The sequence below is a fragment of the Mollisia scopiformis genome, assembly GCF_001500285.1.
Source record: "Mollisia scopiformis unplaced genomic scaffold LY89scaffold_38, whole genome shotgun sequence".
Classification (NCBI taxonomy): Eukaryota; Fungi; Ascomycota; class Leotiomycetes; order Helotiales; family Mollisiaceae; genus Mollisia; species Mollisia scopiformis.
The window spans coordinates 64176-81626 of record NW_017263618.1 but is presented as its reverse complement, the minus strand read 5'-3'; the positions used below and the strand labels follow the sequence as shown (position 1 = coordinate 81626).

Here is a 17451-nt window from a genome sequence, read left to right as displayed (position 1 = left end):
TGTGCTTATCATCTGCCAGATAACAAAGGATTACATCTAAAATACTATTGTTTCTCCCAAACAATTCACCTCTGTTCCTATTGTGCCCTCCTTTCTCGCCAAAAATTAAGCGAAACCACAATAGGAGGCGGGACGTCCCGACTACCATTGTCTGTCCACGCCGGTCCACATCGTAATCAACTATATAATCTAGGAGGATTTCCTTCTGGACTGACCTCCAAGCTTCGACACAAATACAAATTCTCGACCGGACTCCTTGTTCTTCAATCGCAATTCTGCAACCACACACTCCAAAGCAAGCAACCCTTCAGAGAACTTCATACATCCAAGCCAACGTCGAAATGGCCACCACCACCAACAACAACACCGGCTACACTGCCAACGAGAAGAGGACTCGCGTCCGATACCGATACACCAACGAGAGTACCTTCCTCCGCACCAAGTTCCCCGGCCACAGGGCCCGCTACCTCCGAATGTCCAGCATCACCGACGCCAGGGACCTCTACCAGCAATGCGCCAACCTCTGGCCAGAGTACTTCGCCGCTTCGGCTCCTCACCCCTTCTCGAACAACGGCTCGACTGGAAAGCCCAAGGGCCTCCTTGGCATTGCCTTCTACCGTAAGTCCTCTCCCTCGGTCCCACTATTCTTTTGAGTTCGACTGACTGACGGATTGAAATAGACCCAGAGATCAGAGACCATGTGGACATCCACATCAGCTGGATCGTCGACTTCTTCGAGCTTGAGAATGTCGCTCAGCGCAAGGCCGAAGACCATGTGAGGAAGATGGCGGAGCATCGGATCTCGGCGTCGGGACCGACAATCGTGGATTTGAAGTTGGTGAGGGAGGGGCGGGACCAGTTGCGGGTGGCCGGCTGGGCGCACTCGGTGAACTCGGTCCGGGGGAGATTGATGGAGAGGGTGATTGGGGAGGAGGAGAGGAGGGGTGGGAAGAGAGCGCGGGAGGTAGAGGAGGGTGAGGAGGATGAGAGACCAGTACGAAGACAGAGACGTTAGGGGGTGGGGAGTGTCTGGATTGGGGGGTGAATGAATTCTTTTTGGGTGCGAACCATGAACTACCTTGACCTTGACTGTGAATGAAACGACTTTGATCTTTCCAGAATAGAATCTTCGTCACTTGAACTAGACTTCTCCTTCTCAAAAGTCGTCAAAACTAATTGATTGAAATGAAACAAACAGAAAGCGTCCACAGGATATTCAATTCCGAGCTCTTGCAAATTCCGGTCCGGCTGTGTTAAATCTCCATCACTTGCACTAGACTTTTTTTTCTCACAAGTCATGAAATGATTTGTTGAATAGAAAGCAGGAAGAAATAAGAAAGGACAGACCATGTATCAAATTGAATTGATCATCTCTTCCAAGCTCCAACACTCGTTGCTTCCTGATGTACCATCCACTCGTGACGAACATCGAATTGCTGAAACTAACAAGGTAACTGAAGAGGAAATGCTTTTCATTTTCGCCTTTCCGGTATTCCAGAGTCCTGAGTAATTTGTAGTGGTATTTACGCTCCCGGCCCAAATATGCAATCATTCCTTCCTCGTATCAAATCATCGAATTGTCTCCATTCCTCTCAGTTCTGGTTGTGATTCGAGGCCCGTGTCGCCAACTCGACCTCCTGTCCAGTCTCATTTACAGATTTCCATTCAGAATCTGTGGCTTCGTTTTTGCGACCTCCAAGCTGTGTATCCTACGTAGCCACCACCTAGCACGACGAAGAAGAACATTATCTTGACGAAAAACCATGCCCAGCTACCACCCTGCTTCTTGACCCCTCTTCCAGATCCAGTTGAGGCAATCTTGCCACCAGGTCCAGATTTCGATGATGTATCCTGTCTGCCCTTCGTATCATAGAGATTCTTGGTGGCAACACTGATAATATCATGATTGTCGCTCAATTCTCCCGTCTCGGCTGAGAAGCCCAAGTACGCAACGCTGGGAATCGTAGGTGGCTCATTCGTCTCAAAACATAATTCCCATTGATCTTCGACCTTGTATTGCAACTCCAACTTCAAACTCTTGTCTTGGAAATATGTGAGCTTGGCCTTTGTTGGGATGCTTGCACCACGAATTCCTCGAGCAGAACATCCCATGAATTCGTTGTCCTTGCCATCGTTGGACTTGTCGTAGGTCTTGGTGCCATCTCCCACCATAGCCATCACATACGGGAAGACAGTTCCCGGGCGGTTGTTCTTGTAGGTATCGAAGAAGATTCCCAAACCTTCAAAACGGTCGGTGCTACCAAAGACTGGGCCGGGTGTTGCTCTCTGCTTGGTTAGCCACATAGCGAAACCGTCTCCATGAAGGTTGCCATTCCCCTGAATCTTGAACTCGACTTGGATCTGTAATCGCCGGTGTCAGTCGTGATTGTGGTATGGCCTAGAGACTTAAGACTGACTTCCCAATTTGTCGCTGTCAATGGGACACGAGAGAAGATCCATCCTTCTTGTGAGGGTCGGTCTGAGGTGAGCCGTATGTATCTGCTAAAGTCAGCTCACGAAGCTTCATACAGTTGCATTATAGCTCGTACTGATCTGCGCGCACTATTGTATTTCCCCCAAAGTCGAACCACCGACTTTGCATGTCTGAATCCAGGTATGGCTATGTCTCGTACGTGAGCTTAAAGGTATGCAAGGGGCCGTTGCCGTCGTAGAACCACGAACCTGGTGCAGGGAATGTGTGCGCAGCTATATATCTTTGTTAGAAGGAGCATTATTTCAGGATGAAGAAGAAGTCATACAGGTATACTCCTGATTCCATTCTCATCTGTGGTGGTCTGCTCGTGTACGGCAGCAAGAGCACATGCTGCCAGCCCCAAAGCCGACAGCGCTCTGGAAAACCACATTGTCACTCTGCCAAAGCTTTCTCGAGCCCCTCAAAATCCCAAGACAGAGCTGAGCAGCTCCAGATACCGAGTTACGGAATACAATGAAGAATTGAAGAAAGGAAAAAACAGACACTGAGACTGGGCGGTTTTGTAAAATACTTGCTCCGCTGGGAAGTTCAACCTGGCCTCTTTCACCCGGGGATTGGCACCTTTCGAGGATAGGCTGTTGGACCCCTGTAACCTGCAGCTAACTGCAGCCTCAGAACGCTATCGTACCTGCCTTACGCGAGACCGAGCATCATCGACTTCGAAAAAATAGTTTGGAGAAACAGAGCTTCAACGGGGACGGTAACACCTCACACGACCAAGCCTTTTCAGCTTCACGACAAGATCTGCCATCTACTCCCATCCCGCCGATTGCTTTCAAACTCACTCCACAACTTCCGCGAATATGGACGGCATCAGCAATGGACTCGGTTTTGGAGGAGCTTCGGATCCCAAGGCAGCGGTTATGAACCAGGTCAGACAAGAAGCAGCGATGGCCAATGCCAGGCAATTGATTGAAGTGAGCTACCGAAGCTGCTGCTACTCACATAGTTCATTGCTAACCCATCTCGCAGAAAGTCAATGAGCATTGCTTCGACAAGTGCGTTCCCAAACCCGGCTCTTCGTTATCGAGCAGCGAGACCACATGCTTCACCTCATGTATGGAGAAATATATGCAGGCTTGGAACACAGTTAGTCGGCAATACATCACGAGGATACAGCAGGAGAATAGCAAGGGTGCTGCTGGTGGAGGAATGTTCTAGCGTTGTATTCGGACGCTGGGAATGGAAATAATGACACTGTACGAGTAGGATTGTATTTTACATATGATGACCAAAAACGGCGGAAGGCTGCCATGGAAAGGTCATAGACGGCATCAATCAACTCTTTATTCGAGATTGTGCAACATTCATTTGTGGTTGTTATGATCGTCCAGTCCAATCGCTCCAGCCTTAACACCTGTATCACCATTGCATGACCATTGCGACACCGTTGTAAATCGCCAGCCCCGTTAAGCCTGCTTGAAACAGGAAGAACGATATTCCTTTATATCTACCCTTGCCTCCTGCACCACCTTGAGAATATCTGTGGTTCATCAGTCCTATGCTCTTCACAACCAGCCACTTCACTCACCCGACCATGTACACATATCTCGAGATCGTCCATGCAATACCCAGAAGCGCACTTGTTACGGGGAATCTGATGCCTGCCAAGAGCAAAGATCCTAGTGCTGTAGGTTGGTTCTCGATGAAGTTCCCATGAGCTCTTTGGGCGCAGTTGAATTGATGTGCTGCCGTGTCTGTTCGAGAGTCTGGGGCATATGCACTAGGATAGTCAACTTTCGCGGCTTTGCGGTATTTGCCTGTATTTGCAGCGTGAACGGAGTTGAGGAGGAAAGTTGAGGCAGCGGCCAGAAGGACATAGCTTGATTCATATTAGCTACTGTGTTCCGCAAAGCAGGCTTGTCTATAACGTCTTGAGGTTGACTACAGGCAAGCAGGGAACTCTCTCTGGATGACATCTCTATTGCGCTCGCAGAGATGGAAGGAAGGTGGGACTTACCCGTAATTCGGATCAATGGTGAGAGTGGCCATTCTTGCGGTTATTGCTTGTCAAACACTTCAAGTTCAATACTTTGAAGTAGAAAGGAACAGAAAGAGCGGGGCTTGATACTTAAGTAATCTTGAAGAATGGTGGTGAAAAAAGGGTGGAAAAAGGTGAAGAGACTGTGGCCAGATACTTCCCAAATTTTGAAACTTGAAGCAGAAGGAAAGATAGTTGTCCCGAGGCCTGGGGAAAAGTTTCCGGCGGCGGGGAGATCTGCCGCTGCCGTGCGTTCAACACAAGGACAACGTCCTCGCATGCTGCCTTGCAAGAGCTGGTCGGCAAAAGACAGAGCAGGAGTTGGGTGGTCAGATCCATATCGTCTGTACGAAGTAGAACAGGCATCGTTAGATCGTCATGTTCGGGAAAATCGTCTGCAGGAAATCGGCGCCAAGTCCGGTCCGTTCCTGTCAGCACTTTATTTCGGACTCCTTCGTCCAAGACCACGCCTCATTTCTTTTGGATAGAACAAGTCCAGCTCTCCAATTCCAAGGAGTCGAATTTCAAAAGTAGCAACAATTAATAAACTTTTAACCCAGACAAGACAACATCCTGCTCAAATTCGTTTCCTGGTCTTGAGAGTGAAGGTTGTGTCCGAAGTGCGAGCCAGTGAGGGACTTGAATCCTCATCCAGGATTGGAATTCGAGTTATTCTTCTGCAAGAGATGAAAACTCGATTTCAAAAGCATTCAAATTGGCCAGGGAAATGCGGACAATGCTGTTACTTATGTAGTGAACCCTGTACTGCTGCATGAAGCACGTCATTGTAAGGATTACTGAGCACATGTGGGGGTTACAGGAGTTAAAAATGGACGGGCATAAGATAATTTGTAATTAGTAACGAAAACTCAGTTGATTAAAAAATGTCTTAGAGCTTCAAATTGGTCGAACACGTCTAGAGATTCGCCCCAATTTGACCTACTTTAGACATTCTTGGCGGTGCTTCCTTTCATGAGTCAGTGTTGGACGAATCTGTGGCATGGAACAATGCTGTGTCTAGGCTCAACGCTGCGATTGCTAAGACCATCTTTCCTGCATTCGTTTCTAGTACCAAGCCAGCAAGTAAGCTGTTGCTGTTCCTGTCTAATTCAGGAAGCTATCCTTTCCATCGAGCAGAGCGCACAAAGTCAAAACCACTATCAGTTCATCAACCTCTGTCCCATTCAAAACCAGCAAACCTTCTCTCTCGTGTGCGCTTTTCTGGGCGTACCTAGCAACTTCCTTTTTCATAATACCGTCCCTGTTATCTGCAAAAACCTATTCAAAAGTTCAGCAAATGCAAGGCCATTGTCGAATATGGAGTGAGAACGAACCTCCATCAACGCCAACTGATGACACGATTCAGGTTCTGCCTCCCAAAAATATGTTGTACCATCCTTGACAAACCGTTCAGCATACCGATGGCGGTGATGAAGTCCATGATCACGATTGTATCCCAACTTCTCGTTCTCTTTCGTTTCAATCACCTTCTTAACCTCGAGCATTTGACTCTGTCCAGGAAACTTGATTTCCGTCTTGCTACTTCCAATTCCCAAGCTTAAGATAGGGCTTTTCCAAGTAGCGATCTCATTTCCCACACCATCTAGAATAGCGAGGTGGGTCCCTAGTAAATTTTGTTTCTCGAGGGTGTAGCGGACTACCGGTTTGGGGAAGATGATGCTTGCTTTGTGGGCTGAGAGGAGATGCTCGTTGGTGATTCCCAGATTCCTGGAGAAGAGGGTGGAAAGGTGGGGTGTTAAGTCTTGAATGTGCGACGGGTGGTGGGTTTTGAGAGGAGCCGGCAGTTGGATGGAGAGTGCTCGTGTAGGATCTAGGGGACTGAGGACATCGATAGGTATATCGAAGGCATCAGGAAGGAATTCATATGTTGCCATAATTGTTTGTGGTTTATGGCATTTAACGTCTTGAACGTGTTTGATACAGAAACGGAAAAGTAGTAACAGAAACACATTAATTATCGATATAACTATTTCTCAGACCACACAATCATGTGGATTCACTGGCAAATAACACACGATACAGCTCTCTATAGTGGCATGAGTGGTCACGTTGTCAAATGAAGGTGGTCCCACCCGTGAAGTACCACATGGAGGATCAACGATCAATGAGAGATCCAACACATGCTTCTCAAAATGCAATCGAGTGTTATGGTTTGTATCTACCGGAAATGAAGATGTAAAGATAGGCGACGAAGACTTCACAATCTTCGAAACTAGTCTCAGACTTGCCGCGAAATAAAGGCATCAGAGAGCTAGGCAACAATAAAATCGAAATCATTAGAAATACTGATGTGTTCAAAAGCTCAGGAATCAATTGTTGTTCATTGCTACGCCAGTGGACATTGCTACGCCAGTGGAATGCCTAAGGCATCTTGTGAATGTCGTACAACTTGACTTTGTGGGTAATTCTCGACTTCGAGACACAAGGGAGCGTGGGGAGCGAGCGTTGTGGCGGGGTGGGAGGATAGAAGAAGCGAAGAAGGTGACTTAAATTTAGTCCTCAAATAAACAAGATACAGTAACAAGTAAAGACAAAATGCCACATTCATAACAGTATGTGTTGGAGGGTATCATTGAGCCAAAAAGCTATAACGGCAAATAGAACTACCATCCATATCTGCTGCTAGCTTCAGCCCTGTTACTCTTTCCCTTTGCAAAGCTCTCTTCAAGGGCATCTTTCTGAGTTTGGGCAGCATTCACAAGTTGCTTTAAGCTATGCTTGCCAGGAGCAATGGATCTGACCGGGTTGTGCATAACTTGTTCGCCAGCAGCTCGCAGCTCTTCGTTATGCAGATACTCCTGATCCGTATTAAAATTGATGACTTTCGTAGCCGATTGCATTCGTCCACCCTTCTGTCTGCCAAAAAGTTGACGTTTCTGTGATTCAGTGAGATTTAAGTCACCAGCAATATCGTCAAGAGACTGAGAGACTGGTGGTGTAGGGACCGCTGGTGGAGCAGTGCGTGTCGTATTCGGCGTATAGTTTTCATATGATGGTTCGATCTCGAAGGAGTTGTCTTCTGGTTCATCGCTTGCTTCTCTGTTCTCGATGGGCTCATAGATTATCGGCTGATATTCTCCAGTTGACGAAGGCAACGGAAGCGTCTCCGATTCGGTGGACATGGAAAATAACGACACCTTCGGCCTTTGTGCAGGTTTCTCCGCCTTCGAATCAGGAGTTACAGGGGCTGCAGTGGACGTTGTTATAGAATTTGGTGTGACAGACTGCTTCTTTTTCTTCGTTGGCTTCCTCGAGACAAAGAGAGGCTTGAACATCAGAGGCTTGCCGACCAGTTTCACCTCCCCAGCTGGCTTCTGGTCCAAGTTGTCTGCGCCTTTGGGTGCTGGCAGGTTCAACCCCGATCCTTCGAAAGCGGATCCCCCATCCTCGGTTTCTGTGTATTCCCTCTCTGGCTCCGGCTCTCTACTGAAACCAGGGGCAGAGCCAGTCTTCAAGTTTACACCTGCTCCTAACCCAACCTGCTTTGTCGTACCGCCAGTGGTCGTCGTATTTGTCACATTCGTACGCTTCGGAGCTGGTAAGAAGGAGTTGAATCCACTGAAAGCACCACCTCCAAGCTTTGTCCGTTTGGCTGGAGGTTCATCGCTGGGTCTGTCCTCTTTCGCGGTAGCTTGTGGCAATGACACTCGAATCTTTCCTGGGTTCGAGCGGTCGACGACTTTCTGAAAACTTGGTTTCGCTGTAGTTGGCTTAGCAGTGGAGAGCTGCTCAGTATCCGAGGCGTCGGAATCTGAATAATCTACTAGTGCCATGTTGTATGCTTGGGCAAAAGGTTTCCGCATCGAAAAGGCTGAGATATTTATTTTGAGCACACTAATCACACGCTAGTGACCCCAGTTTTCGTCGCAAGGCTGAAAGTTGACGTTTGGGCCGTATGTCGACCAAACTTCACAGTCGCTCCCAACTCTCGCATCAAACAACAATCATACCACACATGGATACTAAGGTGTCTGGTACACTCTGAGTATTTACGATGTCGGTCCTTCAAGTTGAAGAGTGAGCTGCTTTGGAGACACCATCTTCAACTCGTCCTGATTGCTAACTCTCTCAGTCTGGTATCTTACCAACTGCGCATAAACTACCTGGATACTATCTCGGATGGTGTTGGAGAGCGTCTGATTACCATAAATGATGGCTTCTTGAATACCGCTGGATTCAAAGCTGCTGGTTGGCGACAGAATCCTGCGAACATTAGACGAACCCACTCTCCACCAATCCCTACTGCTATAGCGTCGGAATACTTTCAAGCCCCCCCTAGATCTGCTGGTCTGGCACAGAATGGCCTTGAGGACGAGATTGAAGAGGGGGGCTTGGTCACTGGAGGAGGGGCAGGAGACACGGTAGGCCCTGGCATTGCGACCAAGCGGCGACGAAGAAGGGAGCAGATGGAGGAGGAGGATAGTAGTGATCTGAGCGACGAGAGTGACGAGGATGGTGATCAGAGGGCAGCGCAGCAGATCAAGTTCTCAAAGATGCCGATACGGAATCGCTCCGGATCCTCCCCCATTCGCGGGTCAAACCTTCGTCAATCGTCTACTGTCACTTCTCCCTCTCGAACCCCGGGAGGACAGACAAGAAGAGGGTCTCAATCTGCATTAGAAGCTGTGAAGGAACGAGCTAGAAGAGATACGGTCACAAGTAGCGAGATGTCATCCGAGAATGAATTCGATGCATCTGCTTTCCAAAGACAACGTGAGGCGACTAGAAACGCTGCAAAGGCGAGCAAAGCGCTTCTTCGCCATACCTCGGATCCTAATGTTGGAGTCAAACGGCAACAAAGTGATTTGCTTGAGGGAGAGGAAGAGGATTCTGATGGCTCTGGATCAGACATGGATTCGGATTTCGCAGGGAGCATCGACTCTGCCTCGCTTTTGGATGGAGTGGACGGACCCATCAATACCTCACCTACTAGTCATGTGGTAGGAACTTTACCGCGAGATCTACAAAGGTCTCCCGTGAAGAAGTCAAAACCGGCTCCTCCAGTTCTTCAAGCACTTCCCCCTCCTCGCCCTATCAGCACAATACAGCCTAAAAGTCTCCTTTCTGCTGCTATCAAAGCTAAACGAACGAAGGCTGCAATGCCATTTGAATCATTTGCGTCTCTGTCAGGACAAGGCGAATCGAATCCTCTGAATCTACGAATATGGGCACCTTTCGCAACATCTACTACCAAGCCCTTTGAAGTATTAATTCGGAGAAGCGTACATGAGAATGAGGCAAATGACCGAGCAGTCACAGTCGCTGATCTCATCGGACTAAGTCTGTGGCGATATACCGAAGAAAAGCTTGAACCAGTCATCCCACCGGAAAAGCTCAATGTAAACCGATGGACTCTTCGCATGGTAGAGGACGAGGAGGTGGATTATGATTTTCCAGCATTGGAGCGTACGAAGCCTGTCGCAGCATTCACCACAGCCAACAATCGTGCAGCCAGGTCAAGATCAAATTCGAAGCCATACGATGAATTTGCTCTTGTAGAAGCCACAGAAGAACAATTCGAGCAAAATCAGAAAGTCACTCCACAATTCAAACAAGAAGCTGCCGCATCTGCAGCCGATGATGATCTGACACCCAAAATCACGCCCTTACCTTCGTCTACATTGGCCGCCGCACAGCCCCGCCAGAATCCTCTTCTGACAACAATGTCAGCTCTACGGCTTAATTCAACTCTAGCAGACGCACCGGCGATTGGAAACACTACGGCCAACGCCAGGAATGGAGTCAAGAAGTTCCTCCGCATTCACATTCATTCTGCAGACGCGGCTCCTGGTCAAATGATTACCTTGGACGTCACGACCGATACATACTTGGCTGATGTGCTTGACATCGTTTGCAAAAAGAGGCAATTAGACAAAGCCAACCACGTTTTGAAGCTGACTGGCTCTGGTACGGTAGTCCTTCTTGACCGCACTGTCGAGTCTATTGGCAACTGTACAGAACTTGATTTATACCGTCGAAGATTTGCTACAGATGGCCCTCTGACAATGTCTGGTTCGCCGAGCAGCAGCTCACCCAAGATACCTTTAATGACGGAACGACCCGACCCTAGGAAAATCAGAAAAGGACCAATGATGGGAACGCATCCGCTTGCGCAGGAATCGATCAAGCAAGATGAGCTTGGAAGTGCTAATTATAGAAAGTATACGGTCTGGCGAAAACAACCAATGAGATTTGTCGGGTTGAATGAGAGGGTTCTTGCCATAGATGGCGAATATCTTCACATCATGCCGGCATCTACAGGGAAAACAATGTTTGAGGGACAAGGTAAAACCACAACAGTACATTTCAGCAAAGTAGTTGGGTGTAAGGTAACGAGAAGACACCCAACAAATTTCAAGGTACGTTGAAAATTATTAGTCTTTTGTGGATACTAACGCGAATAGATTGTGATATACAAAACTACAGAGACCAAACGCTACGACTTTGAGGCAAAGAGTGCCGATGAAGCTGCAGAGATCGTCTTCGAGATCAAGAAAGGCATCTCACCCTACCACAGTGTTTGAGAGTACCGAATGGGCTATGATGTCGATTGTCCCGGTGGTCCCTGAAAATATGCGAGTGGGGCAAGCGTTATGGTTGGGTATGAATCCTGATTCCTGCAGCGTTCATCCCCCAGATTATCGTCATCTGCGGCTCTTCAGCAAGAGATCATTTGCATCGGACCGGCATGCCCCACCAGGCAATTCATCTTGATTGAGCCTCGCCCAACCGAGATATAGCCTCAGTCCTACATCTGCAATACTGGACACAATACAACATGCTATACTATGTCGAAAGGCTATATATAGTGGCTATTTTATTCGCCCAGAAAAGAAACTTTGGGTCGAAAAGATAGGACAGCCAATCATGGGCGTTACAGCTCGGATATTCTGCTACATGAAGCCCGTTCTTCATGGGGCACAATAGATATTGAGCTCAAAGAAGAAAGCAGGCCGACTCAGAACGTGCCTCATGTGCACTTGAGTGCATGTACGCAGCGTAATCAGACTTTTCCCCCTGTTGGCCCGACACTTCCTCTTTCGTTGATAAGAAGCCGTGCCTCTTCCATCTTTCGTGAATGTGAACACCTCCCAATCGATACAACCGAATCATCAGCTGTGTTTTGCTCATATCCTTGTGATACTCAGAGTCGGGACATTTTTCCTGTTTGCCAGCCTCTGTGTACTTGCAAACACTCCCTTTGGGGTATACTCGTGCTTGTTGGTTATTGAAAGCATCCTCTGGCAGATTTCATCACCGTCAATCTTAAGACAGGGATCTCGAGGTCCAGGGGAGCTTATTGTATCGGCTTGTCGAGAACTACCTTTAAGGCCTTTTGAGAGTCGTACCTTCTGGCCAACTGCCTATCTGGACGGTACAAATTTGCACAAGGCTATCAGCCCTATCCGGACAGCTTTGCGGAAAACTTCCAACAGGGCTATCAGGGAAGCTCCCGGTAAGAAGTAGAGCCCCAGTCTTCAGAACAAAGCATCGCCACGCAAGATTCTGTGAACTGGAATAGAGGCCTCGATCGATCTATCTATCAGGTCACCAATCGCAGAAGCACGAAGGAAGGGGGGCCACTGATAGAGGAAAGGAGCAGGTTGTGCCATGAGGAGGATATCAAGCTTACAAAAGACACATACCGCCCAAGCCTACCAGACTTCGAGTGGTGCCGACTCTGTTGTATTGCCTGGGTCGTGCTGACCAACAATAGCACCAGCCTTAAATGACAAGTCCTCGCAACAAACAGCCTTACATTAGCTTGCATGCTTCCATCGCTCCAGTCCTGATTGCTCATGAGGCTGTATTCTTGATCCAACCGCAAGGATCTCTTAGATTAAGTACCGATTGGTGGACGTTATGAATTTTCTAGAATTGAGTTCTATAATTCGCTATTTTTTTTGGCCTGCCAACATCATCCTTTTCCACACTTGCTCCCTGCGGATTGGCCTCCTCGTGCTAGACCATCCCAGCCACGGCCAGAGCCAAAAGAGGAGCAGAAGGCGGTGCTTACAGGGACATCCTTCGTCAATTCTGACCCCGAAACACGACCAAGGCCGTCAGCATTGACTATTAAGCTCAATATACACCACCTTGCCAGCACAGAAGCGCGGGAGCATACGGCGGGACCCGGTTACAGCTTTCTTCGCAGTATCTCTGTGCACTATTTTATGCAGACGTTATGACGACAAAGAATGGAGAATGATGTGATGATGTGCCACCACGAGGCGAGTGCAACAGGAAGAACGCAACGTAACGCCACACGCTAATACGGATGCGGCCACAGTATGGGGAAAATCCTAGCGACGATCCATGTGGTCATTATGGTGAGCGCCACATTTCACTTTTGGCTAATGAACGACGTCCAAAGATATCCATTGTCCTGTAGGCTGGGCAAATCTACTCGGCTTTTGATGTGGCTGGTGTTAGCTCTACTTCTGCACAGCCGTGCCGGTGAACGACTAGCTTTCGGTCTACTTCAGTCTTTCTGGCTCTAGAAAGACGTTTGCTGGATCGAAAACCGGGTGCGGAAATGACAACAACAACAACAACAACAACAAGCCAATGCGGTCTGTCCTAAATGCATACAACCAACTGCTCATGCTGACTCCTGGTCTGGACCACCCGCCGGACAAATCCTTGCTGCACTCCGGAAAATCGCTCGTTTCGCAATCCCGGAACCTGCTTGGCTTCAGTGCACTACGACGCTTTGGTCCTAATTCAGCGGTTGTGCAACTTGCGAGGTTGTGAATCGAAGCTACAACTGGCACCGAACACGACGTCTCACCAGTCAAAGCCACCCAACATACCCTGTCTGACAAATTTGATGCCCTAAGATCTTCCTCTTCTGGTGCGGAGATGCGTGATTATTGGCCAGACACCAACAACATAACCTTTCTGTTGCCAGGATTTGTTGGCGGGGTGGCGTCGACGGGGCGGTGCGGCTCCATACCTGGAGCATCCTGGCTTGTGGAGCTTCGTCTTTGCTACTCCACTCGTCCATCGGTCGTCGAGCTCTTAAATCGGAAACAATCCAATTGCAGGACCACTCACAGACCTTATGACGTAGTACTACTCGATAGCCTGCAGTCAACGCCTAGAAGTCTCTAGACTGTTGACCAACTTTAGACCAGTGGCCTACGCATATATAAGTTGGAATCTCCTTGCTTATGTTTTTTCCCTCTCGCCAACGCAGCTTCTGACAGTATTACTCTATCCCAATTCGACTTCTCTTTCCAAGAACTTTAACCTCAATCTCTATCAAAATGCAATTCAAGAACATCGTCGTTTTGGCTCTTGCCACTGCCGTTGCTGTATGTTAATATAAATCTTCCTGGACCGCCTGTTCCGAAATACTGACAATATTCTAGGGTCAAGGAGGCGCACTTTCCACTGTCACATCGGACTTGAGCGGTGCCTTGTCTACAGCGACTGGAGCAGCATCCTCAGTCGCATCTTCCCTCGCATCCGGAGCAACCTCTGATGCATCTTCCCTCTCTTCCGCCGCCTCATCAGTGGGTTCTTCCATCAGCTCTGCTGCATCTGCAGGTTCAACCTCGATCACTGCCACCGGCTCATCCGCCTCGTCCCTCGCATCTTCCTTGAGCTCCTCCATCTCATCCCGAGAGTCGTCTCTCTCCTCCTCAATCTCTTCCAAAGCTTCATCTGTCAGCTCTGCTGCCTCTTCCAAGGCATCGGCTGCTTCCTCCTCTTCCTCCAACGCTGCCGCCTACCCCACTGGTGCTATTGGCCTCGGCGCTCTCTTCGGTGGCGCTGCTCTCGTTGCCAACATGTAATAAGGGTCACTTGAGTTATGGAAATGGGGATATGTGTTATTGTTTGGAAAGTTGTAAATAATATTTGCATGGGGTTCTTGGAATTCTAGCCTTGCATGGTACTACATGATCTTCAACGCTCGGTGTGAGGTGTCCTACCATAAGCTGACGAATTTACGTGATATGTTCTGGTAAACCTGTTTTTGGACGCCTTGAAAAGAAACAATTCTGTTTACATAGGGCTAAGCTCATCACATCATATTCGGTCTCTTTGACACGATTCGCCTGTCTTGTCCGATCCTCATGTTAACCTGAAATTTCAATATCCCACCAATGATTGTCATCTCCCCAGTAACAAGGGGAGAATAATCACTAACGCCGACCCCAATCTGGTTACTCGACATAATCATAATTGAAACCATCTAGTCCCAAATCGTCCAAACACCTAACAATTGGTCGCCTCACAGGCACAATCTCATCCACTGAACGGAGAAATCTTGACCTGCTATCCTTCTCATCTACACGCAAAATTGTAATCACATAGAAAGTTCAAATCTGCATTAGCGTTAAGCACGATGTTGCTGAGCGCTTCTCCTAAAATTACTGATCAGAGCATATCTGCAAGGAGTGATATCTAGGAAAACGATTATATGAGTAATAACATGGCATCAATCGCCAGATGTCACACATAAAGACACACATCAACCACTTGGATGGGATACATCGCGGGTTGCCATTCATTTAGGACCTATTCGTTGAGTTGATGAACAATTATCTAGTCGAAGATCTGAAAAGAGTCAGGGGCTCGTTCTGTGCTCTCGGTTAGCAACCCCTTTTTCCTACTGTCTAAATTGTGAACTCGACATTTGTTTATGGTAGTAATCCGCGATGAAGACCTTATGAGAATCATGGCGTCAAGTCCCTTCGTTTGAATGCCCATACGTTTGAAAGAAGCGTATTTATTACTGTGCCGATAATCACTATTAGTAGGGAATCACTCAGACATTCGTCAACACACAGAGAATGGATGTCCGTCTCAATGATTCCATTAGTGTGGGACTTGTTGGCCTAGGTGATATTTCAATACCCGACCAGAATGGCGTCCAAGAACGTCCTGAATCATTATCAGGCTTCGAAGCCTAATCATTCTTCTTCCAAAATATATCAGGTAAACTATAATGACGCCCATCCTACCCAAACCCCTACAATTCGTCCCAAGACAACACCACCGCCGTCCTTCGCACCGCCGTTCATTTTTCACCGCCACCATTGACTTTCAATAAACATGATAAGGTGACCGTTTCTGAGTATATGTCCAGCGTTGTGCGATCCGCAAGAGAGTAAAAGAGAGTGTTGTATTGACAAGGTATAAGGAGCCAGAGATTTAGGAGCTTAGAAGTCATGGAAGAGCTTCGCGTACCTGTACACTTCAGTTAGTAAACTCTCCCACTGTTAGGCTTGAAAACATACTCATCATGACCGTGTTGCCCATAAGACTCCGTTTCTTCTGGGTACTTGTCAAATTGGCTTGCATCGCCAACACCAGCTTTGACTGGTGGCACATAGGGAGCATCGATGTCCTTCTTAGCCAGCCGGTCCCAAGTGACTTCAGCGAACCATTGATGATTTTTAACGCCCTCGGCGCCTCCATGTGTATTGCCCAATCGCTTGGTGAGATCCGCTGTGATGAGACGCTGGAGGAGGTCTTGCGCATCTGGATGGATATAAGGCGGATATTTGACTCGTCCTTTGAGGATATTCTCGTAAATCTTCATAGGCGAACCACCGTCCCAGAAAGGTGTGAATCCGCAAAGCATTTCGAAAATCAGGATCCCAAGAGACCACCTGAACAAAAATCAATTGCTGCTTAACCTGAAAGTTGGGAAAACTTACCAGTCCACCGATTTATTGTATCCTTTACTCGAGACGACTTCGGGGGCTAAATAATCTGGTGTCCCGCACAAAGTCCAAGTGATATCTGGGACCTTTTTTGCGAATCCGAAGTCTGTGATCTTGAGGTGACCATGGCGATCGAGTAACAAGTTTTCGGGCTTTAGATCTCTGTATATGATATCCTTGCCATGGAGATATTCCAGCGCCAAGGTCACTTCAGCAGCATAGAACTTGGCTACCGGGTTAGGAAACCTCTATACATTTGTGTCAGTACGATTCCACACTGTATGTAAATGGGAGACTTACTTGCGACTTCCGCAGGAGCGAGAAGAGCTCTCCTCCTTCTACGAAATCCATCACCATGTATAAGTTCTTGGAGTCTTGAAACGTGCCCCAGAGCGTGATGAGGAATGGGTGCTTGACTTCTTGCAGCATCCGCCTCTCATCATTTGTGTGCTCAACTTGCTTCATCTTGACCACCTGCGCCTTCTTCAGAACCTTGACCGCATAGAATCGAGAGTTGTGCTTCGACTGCACAAGGTGTACTCTTCCGAAGCTGCCCGTGCCTAATGTCCGCAGAATTTCGAAGTCTCCCAATGAGTATTTGCCCTTGGTTTGTCTGACTTGGGTGATTTGAGGCATTGCCTGAGCAGGCTTCAGCTGTTGTGATTCAGGTTGTCGGGCTTGACCATTCGAGGCGTCGGATGGTGTCTGATCTGCCTTCGATTGGGTAGCGCCGTCGGTTTGAGGTGGATTGATGAGGTTGTTGATAGTAGGTAGATTCTGGTGATCCGCGTTAGTTGCAGATTTTATATCCTGATACTGGCTCGGAGCATAAGCCTGCTGCTGGTAACTAACCCCTTGCGTCGTCATTGGCTGTTGCTCACCCACAGCGGTGGGAGCTTCTTGCTGAGCAGAAGCAGAAGGCTGGGAAGTGCTTTGAGTTTGTGGTGTGGTAGAATGTGTGGTAGAATGCGTGGAGACTGTGGTTATGGAATTCTCAAAGCCTCTGGAAGATGTTGGGGTCACCGGACTTGTAGCTTGACTAGAAGTTGAAGTAGGAGAGGCAAGATCTTTTTGACCCGGCGACTCCTTCGTCCGTTTCTTCTTGAGAAAGCCTAATGTCGGCATATGAAGCAATGGCAAAGTGCTGTGTCGAGGCAGGGTCGACTGGCCAGCAAGAAGCCCGGTATCAAGGCTGGGAGGGTAGAAGTCGAGCGTATACCTGCGGCGGATGAGGGAGATCTTTGAATTAGGAGGCTTGTGCGGAAGGTTTGACACGA

At 48.2% G+C, this 17451-nt stretch overlaps 8 protein-coding genes across 8 annotated transcripts; 3 read left to right on the top strand and 5 right to left on the bottom strand.

Annotated features, from left to right (window-relative positions):
* Positions 1–1507: 1507 nt before the first annotated feature.
* Positions 1508–3129, bottom strand: LY89DRAFT_367868 (lectin family integral membrane protein-like protein). Its single transcript, XM_018207036.1, has 5 exons — positions 2760–3129; positions 2683–2706; positions 2550–2620; positions 2418–2499; positions 1508–2361 (listed from the first exon to the last, which is right to left on the bottom strand). The coding sequence occupies exons 1-5, from the start codon at positions 2862–2864 to the stop codon at positions 1666–1668; spliced, it is 978 nt and encodes a 325-aa protein (XP_018061454.1). The 5' UTR covers positions 2865–3129; the 3' UTR covers positions 1508–1665.
* On the top strand, positions 2884–3787 carry LY89DRAFT_660823 (uncharacterized protein). Its single transcript, XM_018212567.1, has 2 exons — positions 2884–3411; positions 3467–3787. The coding sequence occupies exons 1-2, from the start codon at positions 3298–3300 to the stop codon at positions 3653–3655; spliced, it is 303 nt and encodes a 100-aa protein (XP_018061453.1). The 5' UTR covers positions 2884–3297; the 3' UTR covers positions 3656–3787.
* Positions 3788–3856: 69 nt separating this feature from the next.
* LY89DRAFT_743098 (membrane-associated proteins in eicosanoid and glutathione metabolism) lies at positions 3857–4486 on the bottom strand (the record flags this gene model as incomplete). Its single annotated transcript, XM_018220921.1, has 3 exons — positions 3857–3977; positions 4038–4316; positions 4455–4486. 3 exons carry the CDS (start codon positions 4484–4486, stop codon positions 3857–3859), a joined length of 432 nt encoding a protein of 143 aa, XP_018061452.1.
* A 1093-nt stretch (positions 4487–5579) lies between these two features.
* LY89DRAFT_743097 (uncharacterized protein) lies at positions 5580–6370 on the bottom strand (the record flags this gene model as incomplete). Its single annotated transcript, XM_018220920.1, has 2 exons — positions 5580–5753; positions 5810–6370. The coding sequence occupies 2 exons, from the start codon at positions 6368–6370 to the stop codon at positions 5580–5582; spliced, it is 735 nt and encodes a 244-aa protein (XP_018061451.1).
* A 729-nt stretch (positions 6371–7099) lies between these two features.
* Positions 7100–8269, bottom strand: LY89DRAFT_702524 (uncharacterized protein; the record flags this gene model as incomplete). Its single annotated transcript, XM_018217261.1, has 1 exon — positions 7100–8269. One exon carries the CDS (start codon positions 8267–8269, stop codon positions 7100–7102), a length of 1170 nt encoding a protein of 389 aa, XP_018061450.1.
* A 96-nt stretch (positions 8270–8365) lies between these two features.
* On the top strand, positions 8366–11226 carry LY89DRAFT_368173 (SIN1-domain-containing protein). The gene is made up of 3 exons (XM_018207037.1): positions 8366–8513; positions 8569–10855; positions 10901–11226. Exons 1-3 carry the CDS (start codon positions 8491–8493, stop codon positions 11018–11020), a joined length of 2430 nt encoding a protein of 809 aa, XP_018061449.1. The 5' UTR covers positions 8366–8490; the 3' UTR covers positions 11021–11226.
* A 2063-nt stretch (positions 11227–13289) lies between these two features.
* On the top strand, positions 13290–14363 carry LY89DRAFT_368255 (uncharacterized protein). Its single transcript, XM_018207038.1, has 2 exons — positions 13290–13813; positions 13871–14363. Exons 1-2 carry the CDS (start codon positions 13766–13768, stop codon positions 14294–14296), a joined length of 474 nt encoding a protein of 157 aa, XP_018061448.1. The 5' UTR covers positions 13290–13765; the 3' UTR covers positions 14297–14363.
* Positions 14364–15667: 1304 nt separating this feature from the next.
* Positions 15668–17299, bottom strand: LY89DRAFT_743093 (Pkinase-domain-containing protein; the record flags this gene model as incomplete). Its single annotated transcript, XM_018220919.1, has 4 exons — positions 15668–15695; positions 15746–16120; positions 16169–16422; positions 16475–17299. 4 exons carry the CDS (start codon positions 17297–17299, stop codon positions 15668–15670), a joined length of 1482 nt encoding a protein of 493 aa, XP_018061447.1.
* Between the last annotated feature and the right edge of the window lie 152 nt (positions 17300–17451).